This window comes from Camponotus vicinus, unplaced genomic scaffold (assembly GCF_025532165.1).
Source record: "Camponotus vicinus isolate PSW18456_S1 unplaced genomic scaffold, iyCamVici1.0 SCAF_13, whole genome shotgun sequence".
NCBI classification, from domain to species: Eukaryota; Metazoa; Arthropoda; class Insecta; order Hymenoptera; family Formicidae; genus Camponotus; species Camponotus vicinus.
This window is the reverse complement of record NW_028141949.1, coordinates 12,219,910-12,234,309: the sequence shown is the minus strand read 5'-3', so window position 1 is coordinate 12,234,309 and position 14,400 is coordinate 12,219,910. Positions and strand designations below refer to the sequence as shown.

The window sequence follows — 14,400 nt, the reverse complement described above, 5'->3', positions numbered from 1 at the left end:
TTATAATGAGGATGATTGATCCACGTTTGACGACCGTGACTCTTGTCATTTTGGATATATAAGACAGATAAGACATATAATTTGTAATTGTAAACGTGTAATTTGCAATTACATATATTTTCTTAAAAATAACTCTACGTATTTTTTTACACCACTAGATTTCTCTCATTATTTTATGCCTAAAAATATTGAGATAAGATCATCAAACAGTGGATATTTTACGAGATATTTTAAAGTTTGTATAAAATTAAGAAATTATTTCAAGTCTTACAGCTCGAAAAATACTTAATGAAAAGTAACTTAATTACAATGTTTTGGAAAGCTTTTAAGGTAAGCTACAAGAATATGCAATAAAAAATAGGGGATTCCATTTAACAAATTTAAGGTGATCTTGTTCTGACATCATCCAAGGTCAAACTGCTAAGATCAATAAAATAAATCGTTTTAAATCCCACAACTTTTATCTGAAAGAATTTTCTATAAAACTTGTATTTTTCGAAAATTTTCAGGGTTTTCATACTTTCTCCTCACCCTCTATATACCTTGTTTCTTAATAAGTGCGAAAAATTTTAGGAGATGATTCTTTGAAAATTAAGGAAGGTTTTTCATATAAACATATACTCTTACATTCCTCCCTGTGAAGTTACACTCCTCCAAAAATGGGGGTAAAAATTAGGTTTTTATTTTTTAGGTTTTTAGGTTTTTATTATAATTTTGTTTTTGTTCCAATTTTCTCAACATTTACTCTAATTTTATTTTTATTTTAAAATTTAACTTCTCATAATTCGAAACCTATGCTATTTAGCATCGTACTGTGCACGATAACGTATTTTATTTTTTTTCTTCAAAACTACAGATTTTATGAAAGAAATAAAAGAAATAAAAAAGTTTCTAAATAAATCAAACTTTTTAATGTATATTTTTAGATGATCATATTCCGGCCTTTTAAAAAGTTCTAATAAAAAATTGAATAGGGGTTGTTAGTTTCATCCCTTTATAACAATACGGGAGACTGAAAAAAATATTAATAAATAACCTTTTTACTAGTAGAAAATATCCACCTAATTTCATTTCTTTAACTTGTTCCAAATTTGAGAAAAAAATAACCTAATTTTTACCCCCATTTTTGGAGGAGTGTGACTCCACAGGGAGGAATGTAGAAGTATATGTTTATATGAAAAACCCCCTTAATTTTCGACAAAGAATCATCTCCTAAAATTTTTCGCACTTATTAAGAAACACCCTATATATATATATATATATATATATATATATATATATATATATATATATATATATATATATATGCATGTACGTGTTTAAAATTCTGCATTCTTTCACGTTCTCTAGCGGGTACGCCTTAGTGGCCTTAGCTCCATCGTGAAAGACTACTAGCACAGTAGGCTAGTAGGCGGAAGAAATTGCGGAGTTGAGTAAACGTTCCATTAAACATTGTGTTTACATGCTTGTTGACATTTGACACACCGCTAATTGTCCCAAGCGAGGAAAGTCGTCTCTCAGGCGCGAATACATTTGTATAACGCACTGTCCGACATCGATCCAACCGGACTACTTGCGGAGTTATCTTGTGAGGTTTCTGATGGGGATATACGACGTGCAATTTTCGCGATGTCAATTTGTCCCCCATTTGTTATTAGAAAGATAACATAAAATTAACTGTAAATACTGTCTCGCAAAATTCAGTTTTTATATGTGAGGCGCGTGAGAATCGGGTCGTGTAACTTGTGAGAATACGTCGAATAAGACGGTTCACATAAAATTCGCTTTTGCATATCATTAGTTGTAGATGAAGGACTTTTATGTGCCTAATGTATAGTTATATTCAGACTACTTTTTTTTTAACGTAAAAGCGTAAAATGCACGCTGACATATGTATATGAATCGAGTTAATATCTTTTATCAAGTCCTATGCCTGACGATATACTTGTAATTTGATAACGGGGAAACTAAAATGCTACAATTGCTCCAGATATAATACAAGCTCGAACTTTATACAAAGTGATGTCATAAATTATATCTGATTTCTTCAAATCCCATATTTTCCCCGATATTTTGACACTTCGTATTTTCGTGCACTTGCGCATACGGTACTTTTATTAATACCCTGCTAGTGAATTATTAACACGAATCACTTAACGCGACGAGTTATTTCAAAGTTGCCCGGCGATGCGATAGAGCGTGAATATCGCACCAGGGTATCTCGCCCGCGCGCGCATTTCTTCGACTCCTCTTTCATTTTCTACCGTACAGTCAACTTCTTCTCGTCTTTCTTCATCGTTCGTCTCGTCACATGAAAAATTAGTTTACGGTACGTTACATATCCAGCGCAGGATGCAGAAGTGCCAAGAGCAACGCGACGGAAGCGGGACTCCGCTTATGCGTATCCACTCGGAATACAAGGATCTCCGAGTGAGGAAGAACAATGAAACAATGAGACGATTACAATTTATGAAATATTGAAAAAGAAAGAAGCGCGATTATTTTATAGCCAAATATTTGTCTGAATATCGTGGTTGAAATATTGAAAAAATAAATACAAAAAATTTTATATTTGATTTATTAGATGAGTTTCTACCGAAAGAAATAAATCTTATTTATCATTTGCGTGTGTTCTTTACACATTTATTAAAATAATTAAAAATTTGTTGTAATAAATTTTATTTGAAGAATCTAATATTATCAAAAAATATTTTTTAAAACGCAATAAATTTTACTCCGAAACGTGATGCTTTTACCATAAGCCGGTTACGGATGCGCTACGAAACTTTGCTCTACTTTTACTTACACTATTTTTTAATTCTCCTGCAATACACGTAATACTTCAGGAGCTAGAATAGAGGTAAATGGTTCGAGTTTAAAGATTATAGCGTATCAAACTCAGTCTACGGCGGTTCTACTCTCCTTCCTGGACTCTTAATTCCCCGCGAAGAATTATTATTAGGTCAATTAAACGAAAATGGCTTCATATTATCATTATTGTTGATTGAAGTTATTATATCATTGATTGGTTCCGGATCGTTGAGGTATCTTGCGATTATTCGCTTATGTCATGTCCGAATTGCGAAACCGTTAAAGTTGAAGCATAAAGTTACGAGGATGAGAAAATATCAATAACTGACATTTACCTGTAATATCAAGTTTCGCTTCTATCTCCTTGTGTGCGTGAAGCCTTCTCTATTTATTATACGCAAATAAATTTGAATATATAAATAACTCCTTTATAAATTTTATACTTTGTAAATAGACTAGATCCGGCCTTGACCGGTGCGGTTGTAAAAGCTATTGCACATCGGTGATTTTCACTGCTACAGAAATATCGAGTTTACTGCCTGCGGAAAACAATGGTCGATATCGAATGCAATCGCGAGCGAAGATCGACCGATGCCAGACGAAGCGAATCTCGTTAATAATCCTTCACCGTCCGCATGCATATGCTTTTTTCTATCGCGCCGCGGCTCGCCAATGGCGGATTCTTCTTGGGGAATTAGAAAGTGAGATATTTGAATCGCAAAGAAGCTGACTAACATAATAATTAATTTGTAACCGCGATAAGAAGCCTGCGATAATAATAACGCGAGTGAATGTACAATATTGCGATATTAATTATCATCGAAACTAATTATCGACCACTGTATGTTAATCGATTACTTCGTCGTTAACTTATATTGGGTTAATGAATATTGCTGGAGGTGGATAATATTTTATCTTGCACTAATGAGTGTGTTAAATAAATAAAGGCATTTAAAATCTATACATTAGAAACCTATCTTCTGTATCTTTAATATTAAAATTTTTCCTTCTAAAATTTAGAAATATTTCAAATATATCTTTGATATAAAGTTTATAATTATTCAATCACGGGATCATGTTGTTTTTATTCCTATTTATGATGTAGGCACATTGAAAAATCTGTTATGTATCCGAAAGTAAAATATATGTAATCATTTATTTTAAAATAATGGATTTATGAAATATTATACTTATAAAATATATCTCTAGTAATTTAAAAAAATTTTCAATTTTAATTTGATATATTATAAATATAAAAATAAATGATATATTCAAATATTACAAGTTGTATAAATAAATTATATAAAATATCTTATCTATCTACTTCATTATCATTGTAAATTCAAATTTATTTATACTGACATTCGTCACAAAAAGATTAATTTAACTTTTCGATTTTTTTTCTAATATTCTTTTCATTTATATAAAAATGTTACACTTATGTTTAATATAATTTTCACACAAATCCATTATCTTAAAATGCAAATAAATAATAATTTATAATTCATTAGAACGATACATACCGATATTGTGGAGCTGTGGTATACATAATTGTGTACTGTATCATAGAATGTTGATCTGTAAAATACAAAAATATAAAGATTATAATGTTCAGAATAATTAATAAATCCTAAAAAATAATTATATTTAATGTAGTTTATAATCGTTTATAATGTTTTAATTTAACAAAAAAAATTATATAATTTATAAAAAATTATGCATACAAACTTTTTCAAATTATAATAAATAAAAAAAGATTTTTATATGAAATCTTATCAAATTTTTATATAAATAATCTTATTAATTATAAATCTCTTAATCAATATTGCGCTAAAAAAAGGAAATGATATACAAATTATATGTTTAAATTAGCGATAAGTAGATGCGAGATAAATTTAAAAAAATTCAAGTATTAAGAAAATAATTACTTTAAATATCGCAATAAAATAATAAATAATACATCTGATTGAGGTATTTAAATCATATTGGATATTTCTACTTCAATAAATAATTAACTAATAGTTTGTAAGAGTAATAATCCGAATTGATAATTTTATCCGCAGATAATGATCACGTTTAGCATCTCTGAATTTTTCTCGCGATTATATTTCGAGAAAATACATAAAGCGAGCACTATATGCTCACTCTAGTGTCACCGCATGAATATCAACAAGATCATCACATGTAAATAGCGCATTATATGCCACAAAGTTGAACGCTAAATTTTTCCTATATAACTATTGTATATATACGTTTACGAATCGTTAATCGTGGGAATTAATTAATATTTAGACTATTAATCGTAATAAATATCTCATGTTTAATATTTTCTATTATGTATAAAGCGTAATTAGTAGCGTACACGCTTACGAATCGTGGGAATTAATTAATCATACGAGTTGGTAATCGTTAATTATAGTACTCGTAAGAAATAATAGGACGTTTTATCGAATTTTACGTATTTTTCGCGTGGCCGCATATGGAAATATTAAGCCAATTACACAGTTCATTCGAGTTTCGTCCTGCGAATGATTAATACCAAAATGACGATCAACGTTATAAACAACATGCGCAAAATAATGTCGAACTTCATGATATATGTACAATTCTATCGTGTTTATTGTGTTTACTCTATTGTGAATACGCTTAGAAATTATTAATCGCGAAATTATTAATATACTAATATTTATTTTATAAATTATTCTCTTTTATTGATAATTATTTTTATATCGGTAATGAGATATATTGTTGTGTGTTTGGGCTGATCCGCAAATTCCATATATTCAATAATAGGTTCAATTCGGTCAGTATCTCAGATATTATCATATGAAGTTAGGTTTATTTTAATTATTTTAATTTTAATAATTATGAGGGAAAGGTTCATTTGTAGATTTTATATATTTTCAATATTATATGTGATATATTATTTATTTATATCCTTTGTTTTTAATTTTTTATATCAGAGTTTTAGCAGAATTAAATCGAAGTCCTATAGATTTTATTGAGGGGAAGTCTGAATTAGTGTCCGGGTTTAATGTTGAATATTTTAGAGGGGGTTTTATTTTAATTTTTTTAAGAGAATATGGTATAATTATATATTTTAGTATAATAATAATATTTATTTTTATAAATATGGTAGAGTTGTCATATATTTACTCAGTAATTATAATTAATTTTATATGTTTGATAATTATTATAATACGTGGGTTATTACCGCGGAGTTAATGTATTTGTGTTGAAAGATTATTTTACCTTTGGTTACTTTGGTTTTATTATATATATGTTTAATTTTAGGTTTTAAATTCATATTGATAATTATTATTTAATTTATTTTATAAAAATTAAGATTAATTATATATATGTTTATATTAAAGTTAATAGATTCTAAGCGCGATTTAATGTTCGTAGTAGATTTGTATCAAGTATTAAAACGATTTGTGTTTATTTATACGATGTAATATACTTACAATTGTAACAGACAGAGATTAATTAACAAGCGAACAACGAAGTGAAACGTTTCCCCGTCTCCTTCGCGACGGGATCGAAACTTCTCGCCATTATCGCACTTTCACCCTCACTCTCGAATAAGCGACACTTTTACTCGAGTGTTAGGACAAGTTTGCGTTGTACGTGCTGCATTTATCGAATAGCAGATTAATGATAGCACTTAGTGCGTGATTCGAAGCACGATCCCAGTTGTGTCAGCTTTTCCCGCAAATTAATTCTGTTTCGTCACTGCTGACTTTCTTCACGGGTTGAGAAGACACAGATCTGTTTCAGCACAATACCTTATAAAGACTCGTCGCTCTTGTTATATTACAGATTTCAAAATTTTATTACAAAATTTTATTACAAAATTTTATAAAATTGTACAAAAGCTATTATTTTCACTTCTCAAAAAGATTGTCTTACAAAATTTGTGTATTTTTCTTTTATTAATAATATTATAAGTATTTTGAAAAAATTATAGATCTAGATATCTATTATAAATCTAATCTCTCTAAAATGAATCTGAAATAAATCTTTTTGAAATAAATCTGAAAATTTACATATTTAAAATTGTGTTTAATAATGTTATTTGAATTGTGCAAAATTCTGAAGTGCTATTTAAGTTATGAGCATACATTTGTTGGACGCAATCGCAAAACGCTTTCACATTCATAAAATATCCTGAGCTAAGCTAGTTGCTAATTTAAATAAAAATACATTACGTTGAAGTTACATGCCATAAGCAAATTACAAAATGCATTTAAATATTGTATCGATTAAAAAAATATTTATTTAAATAATAAAAATAGAAAATTATATGCTCTTTATATAAGCTAAAATAATATAGTAATGAGAGAGATTATTGTTTTTTTTATTTCAAGTATAATTTCATTAAGAACAATGAAAGGAAGAGAGAGAGAAATGAGAACAAAATAATGGAAATCTAGTTTATAATATATATTTTGCTTTGCAACTCAAAAAGCATTTATTATGACTCATCGAATTTCGATTTGTAGGATAAAATTACAGTTATATGATGATACTCTAGAACTCTAGATGATATTACGAATATACAGTTACAATCATTCACACACACATATATCTTTTAATCGTAGTTTCACCTTTTAAACGTAGATGTATAAAATAAAATAAAAAAATGATTGTTTAAAAATTATTATTACAGAAAAAAATAAAAATTTATCATTACAGGAAAAAATAAAATTATTGCCCTCTCTCTCTTTCTTTCTCTCCTTCTGTCCTCTCTTACGGTATATATTTCCTATGTTTGCTCTCACTAGACTACTCTCAGAAGTATGCACAGATTCATTCTCTCAGTTTAGATGTGTGTTTTGAGCACGCAGCGTCCGTTTTGCTACTTCATCGCCGATATTTCGCACGCTGGTATGACGCAAACCATCAAGTAGTATGTACAATGATGTAAAAGGTGGTCCTTGTAATAGCAGAAACCGTATATCCGTTTGTCCGGCCATTCTCTCGGACACGCTGTCGGTCACGTGCGTTCGCCAACTCACGTGGCAGCAGGCGTGCTGTGCGCTAGAAGGTACAACGCATAACGTCTATATGTGTCAGTTTAGTCTCTTTCAATCCTTGACCGGATTGAAATTCAATTTTCTTTTCGCAGAAATAGATCGCACACGTTTAAATACCATTTAAATACCGTTAATTTTACATGAAAATTTTAACAGATAATAAATCACAACTAATAACTCAATGGCTAATCTGATTGTGAGACAGGAAAATGAGAGCTTCCTCTCTTTCTCTATTTTTCAGAATGTATTCTAGCGTATCGAAAGCAACCGATCAAACGTTGCTGCTTTATCTCTTAAAGTCGAACGTTTAACGGCGACCTTTTCTGTCTAAATAAATGTGCAATATCGATTGGCCGCGACGAGTTTCAGAATTGCTAATTCGAATTAGCAACTATGTAGTTTCAACGGCCGTATAATTTCAAATGCCACTGGATAAACGGAATAAGTAGTCGTTCCATTGGGTAAATCCAAGCATAATAAGAGAAATAAAGAATCTAAAGAGTGACACACAAATTCAAATCGATATGGAATTTAATAAACTATATTTAATGAATTAAATAATTAAACTATAAAAATAACGACTAATTGCGATCGATGACGTTACATTGTTATTAGATTTGTTCTTGCGAACATAAAGAAGAGTCTTATCGCGACTTCAGTGAAGCAGACACAAAGTAGAGTAGCAAGCAATACCGTTAGTAGCAGTCGCCACCGCCTTTTACCTTCGTTTCTTCTTTTTTGCGATGGCGGAATAATACGATCGATGATATGATTGCAAATCCGTTTCTCGTCATCAATTAACCGAGTTCGTAAAGATAGGATTTAGAAGCAGAAAAAGACATGCGGTCGACATATTTATTATTTCCTTTATGCAATAACCACATAAAGTGATTATATAAATATCTAATCTTATTTTAAACGAGACAATTATCTTTGAATAAAAAAATAAAATTGATCCATACACTATAAATATATAACGCACTTCTTTCCACGCAAGTGGATTCACTTTGTTTCGCTCTCGCACGAACGCGACTCAACTTAATAGGGTCAAGAGACATTTATAAGCGACATCAAAGAGCAAGAAGGTTGTCGGATATTGCGGAAGCAGCTTGTCATTTTCCGCTTGGTTGAGTGGACAAAGCCTACCTGGTGGATATTGGACTCGGATCTCACTGTGGACTTGTCGTGTGAATGGTTAGTGAACATGATGTTACGCATGGCAGAGACTACAACGAGTAACATCATTATTTAAATGGCAATGCTGGAATCGTAAACTTCAGAAAATTCCCTCTAACTTATTCTGGTCGCGCAGAGTCAAGAAGGACGAGTATGTGATATCCTGGCAAGGAATATCAACGTCTGTTGAAATTTTTAATGCAATTGATATACAACTTTGAACGTGCGATGTAAGGCTGATTGTTGGCATGTTGCTAAAGTAATATGTTAAACAATTTACATCCGCGCAAGACTGTCGACTCGTACCACTGTTACCGGTTCCCACGATTGAACGCTTTCTCTCTCAAACTCGTTCCGTGCGCCTGAAGCCCGTGGAGATTTCATGCTGTTCTCGAACCTAGCGTGGAAAATCGATACACTCTCAATTTACACGAAACAATAGTGTAAAGTTGCGAATCGGTTGAAACATGGGAGATGGTTGTGAAAATATAATAATATGTAATAATACGTCGGAAAGAGTAAGTTTAATCGCGTATATTTCCATCGAGAAGGAAAGAGCCTCCTGCGAATTTCGAACATCTCGCGCTTTTACGCGATTGCCTTCGAATCGCAGAAGATGGACAGAGATATGGACGTGAAACATCGCGGTTATTGCCGGTCGGTTGCAAGAAATCATTGAGCAAGTGAGAGTAATCATCATTATTCTCGGTTTACCACACGTATCCACGCGCGACTCGGCTCAAAGCAAATGCGCATTCCCGAGTGGTTACATTGACTATTACACGGCCAGTTAACTCGATGCAACGTGAGAAATTAATTCATACCTGCCTGGATTTCGACAAATTGCGCGGAGGGCTTCGCTTCCTCGTCGCGCATTCTTTTGTTCCTTTTTTGGGAAGGAGCTTTCACCGGAAACTGTAACAACGCGACGGCATTAACGCGATTCGTCACGTCTGACGCAAGCATCCTGAACGCGGAACACGATTTCAAAAGACGTGACAAATTCGATTTTAATATGTAACTAATGTGAGAATCGTTCATGCTTAACCTGGAGGTTCCCTTATTTTACTTCATTATATTTTATTACATTTGTTTAGATTTGTTTTTTTAATTTCCAAGAGATTCCCCTCAAGAGCTTCTCCTCTCCAGACGAGTATCACACGTTCGAATGCCATGCTATTGTTGTCAAACTAGTCGTGGATTCATGGCACACGGTATCGCCCATTATTGAAAGTGAGATTGAAATCGTGCGTTGGTCGCTGACCAGGTTACCTTGGTATTCATGTCGCTCTCGCAAGACAGTTAATTACTTACGACACCCGCATCGTCCAGATTAACACGGGCATCCATCAAATGCCCAGCAGAGTCTTCATTATCTCGCGTAATTAAAAAATCCTTAATAATCAACGTAAATCACTTATGTGGAAATCGCGTGAATAAAGGCGCGTCGCTAAAAAACGAGGATGCAATCTGGAGAAAGCGGCGAGATCAAGCGCATTTATGGATTCGTGACGCCCTTTTTTCTCGCGGAACGTTGACGGGCCCATCAATCGTCATCGCGGAATCTCGTTGCTGGCGCAATATCACTTGTCGCTGTCGTTAAACGAGTACTCGCCGGGAGCGATAGTCATCGTAATTCCGATGACGGGAAAAACCTTTTGGGCATTAGCGGGGAGGTTCGGCTGCACGACATGAATGGACGAATTGTTCTTGCGAAACGAGCATAATCCCCGAGGGATTTCTCCTCTCGCGAATCGCGCGAGAAAACGGGCTCAAGGTAGCCGCCGCCTATGCAACCGCGATTATGCAGCTGCGTACGTGGAAGTCGATCGCCAGGTGCGCTCACAATCTACTTCCTTGCGGTTGCCGCGTGCCTTCGAATATCAGAGACGTTGGGAGTTACAATATTATGCGGCCATGGAAAGCTATGCGAAAATTATGCGAAAATTATGCGTGGATTATGTAACTCGAGAGTAAGAGAAATGACTCGCTGTCAAACACCTCGCCGACGTTTTCGCAATTTTATCCAACATTCACTCGATCCTGTATATTTCTTCAGCAATTCTCAGATTCATTGAACAAAATATGTACGAATCAATCTATTCTATTTATTAGAAGCTTATCCTCTTTAGACTTAATATGCACGATACGTGTGTATCAAGTGACGATGATGGGGTTGGTGTAATCGTGACGTTTCATAATGCGATTCAAGACGCATTAAAAATCGTGTTGTACGCGACTTCTCCCACGTATGTCGAGAAGCGGCTGCGATCATTGCCGATTGTTGGGTAACGTGACGCGACCGGTTCGTCGGGGGCCGTAAAACGGCCCGGTTGGCCGCAGGCCAGACGCGGGAAAGAAGGGCGATGCGAAGCGTCGACCAGCTGACCCAATGTGCCCGGACGAGGATGACCTCGAACCGCCGGGTACATCGGTCCCGATTGCCGGGGTAACGAGAAATACCCGTCGTCGAATACCCGGATGTCACCTGCTTCGGTCATCCCTAGTTCACTGGATCACGCCCGAAGGGACGCGATGCAGTCCGACATATAAAGTGATGGCAACTGACGCTGATAAAATAAAAAAAAATTGTACACCAGATTGACAAATTATTCTCAAAGAATTATATAGATATTATACAATTAATAATGATTAAAATGTCCTAGAATTAATATAAGTTGAATTCGTAATTAGTTCTTTCTGAATCAATTCTATCGTCGCTAATCAGGTTGCAAGAAAATGTGAGAAGAATCGTTTGTCGAGATATATCGTGTGTACGAAATCACGTGTGTACGCAAGCGTACAGACGCTCACGTGCACGCGGAAAGAAAACAACGTGGAAATATTCCTTCGCGAGAAGAGGAGTCGGTCAGATAACTGTACGTCGCGGCCTCCGGGCGACATCTTTGGTGTCGCCGATGTCTGGCGTCCTTTACATGTCCATCCCACATATCCGTAGACATACTCGTTCCTAAACGCGTATGTCTATTTGTCTTCGTCAAGTTCTTCTTTTCCTTCATGTTCATTTTTTCTTATTATTTTCTTCAACCGCGAGTAATAATAATATGCAATCAAGTTTCCGAGATCCGCGGAAAAACCTTGCGAATATCATACTTGAAGCTTCAATTGACATTCCTCTTACCGTGTAAATATCAAAGGAAGAAATTACTATTACGATGTAAAGTATATCTCTGCAAATACAAAGTGAATGTGACGACATCCATATGACGCATAACAATTATTTCGCGAAGAGCTATGACCAAATAAAGCTCCTACTATCATAATTCTGCAATAAATTTCCTTTCACCACCCACCGTTTCTTCTGTCGAACGCATCAAAGCGACCTTATGCATCCAACGTTGCGTGCAAAAATTAAATTAATTAGATCCTTTAAAAATATACTAAATGCATTAAATATATCTTTTTTTCTGTTCTTTCGCAGATGAGGCTTTATCGAATAATATTAGGGCTTCCAGGATAGAAAGGGATCTAGAGGGTAAGTCTCCATAAATGTTTATGTAATGTATCTAACAAATGTATCCTAATCTCGTGACACACTTGCGACACCTGAATCACACTGATACATGCAGACAAGGATTGCACTCAAAATTGTGTTTTCTCTAAACAATTCGATGTAAAGTGTTTAACTTTTCATTTAATTTTAATGTGTCTATTTTAATTTTAATAACGTTACAAGTATAACAAATTTATTAAATTATATTATTTATTAATATATTATTAATGATATATTAATAATATATATTTATTAATATATATTTATTAATATATTTATTAAAATATATTTATTAAAATATATTTGTTAAAATATAATAAAGTTTGAGTGCAATTTTACGATATTGAACAATCTTTCTGCTTTGTTCTTTGTCTCTGCTCTCTAATTTCCTTTCACGATACATCATTTCTCGTCTCAATTATCTACGTGCGTGTTGACGCGAGGTGCGGCCGTGTAAATAAAGTTCTGAAACGGGTAATACTTTTCTATCTTCGCTAAATTGACTACGAGATGTATATGTTACTTCATTTTGATGGTATCTGGCCTGTCGTACGATCGATTGCGAAATGTTTCTTCCCAAAGACATGAAAATTCGTTACGCTGCACGGAAAATATATCATGATATTCTGCCAAAAAACCTGCACGACTTGAAAATCATGAGATAAATTTGCTATTTAAATTTTTGAATGTTACTTTAAACAATAATAAACTTTTTTATCATATATTTTTTTTATATTCCGTAAGCATAGAATTTTCAAGATCCAAGGGTTGTACATAAGCAACTAATGGCAAAACATCTTTCTTTTCCTTGCATGCCTGTGTTGTTTCTCTCACTCTCTATTCAAGAAACTGTTTTTTTTTTTTTAAAGTAGGGTAATGACGCAAATTAAGCAGGGTACCACGGATATAGTATTACAACAGGTGTCCTAGGCTACGAAAGAAGAAGGCTAGTCTACTAAGATCGTCTATCTCTTTTTTTCTGTTTCTGTTTACTGCTCCTGTCTGCTCCCCGCCTTCAACTCTTCTCAACAACTGGATGCCGTCTGCCTCCAACGTCCGTCCGCCACTCCGTCTCTCCGACGACCTACATTACAATAAAAAAATAACAATATACGCGACCGCCGATGCAAACGAACGCCGACGCACGGTATATGACAATTACGAAACGAACGGACTCATAAATGCGAAACGTGGCTGAACGAATCGAATTCGTTGCACACATTGGTTTCGAACGACCAAACGTATTTTGATTTCTCGTCCCGTTGCAATCGCTTCCCTCGTTTTTGCTCGTTCTCGTTTTTATTGATGAATCATCAACGTATTGCGATGCCGCGTGTCCCACGTCGTTGATCATTTTACGTTGCCCCTGGTATCTTCTTCACTTTCGAATTTGACTCTTCAGGAGTGACCACTGTCCTTTTGGTTCCGGCACGTCCCGGAAAGTCCATACCCCCAGTTGGAATATTGACAAAAACGGCACGAACGTTCGTACAAGATGGAGCAAGCACCGAATTCGCCACTCAAGTTCTTGGCACGACTTTAGACAACGGTCGTCTCTACGCAAGAATTCTGTCTACGTCCAGCAGAGTATTCTATGATAAAGAGCCGACGCCAGATCCAGCAAGTCCCTACGTCGTTTATCCCTCGAGAGCGCCTGAAAGCGATTGGCGATTTAAGGTTGCTCTCGATAATGCACCAATTAAAGCAATCGAGGGAATAAAAGTGCTAAATGGCGAGGAATCGAGCGATTTTGAGAGGCAGAGAGAAGCCGCTAGTACCATGAAATTAGACGAGTTGTCCAAAGAGAACGATATATTCAACAAAAGAGATCTAAATGGGGATACACAGAGATTCAAACCG

At 34.3% G+C, this 14,400-nt stretch overlaps 1 protein-coding gene across 2 annotated transcripts in view; it reads left to right on the top strand.

Annotated features, from left to right (window-relative positions):
• LOC145964533 (uncharacterized) overlaps positions 1-14,400 on the top strand; it is a 66,650-nt gene that overhangs the window by 28,518 nt on the left and 23,732 nt on the right. For both annotated transcript variants that reach the window (XM_083087419.1, XM_083087417.1), the window contains exon 3: positions 12,469-12,522. In XM_083087419.1, coding sequence (XP_082943545.1) covers positions 12,469-12,522 — 54 coding nt within the window. The remainder of the gene's footprint in view (positions 1-12,468; positions 12,523-14,400) is intronic.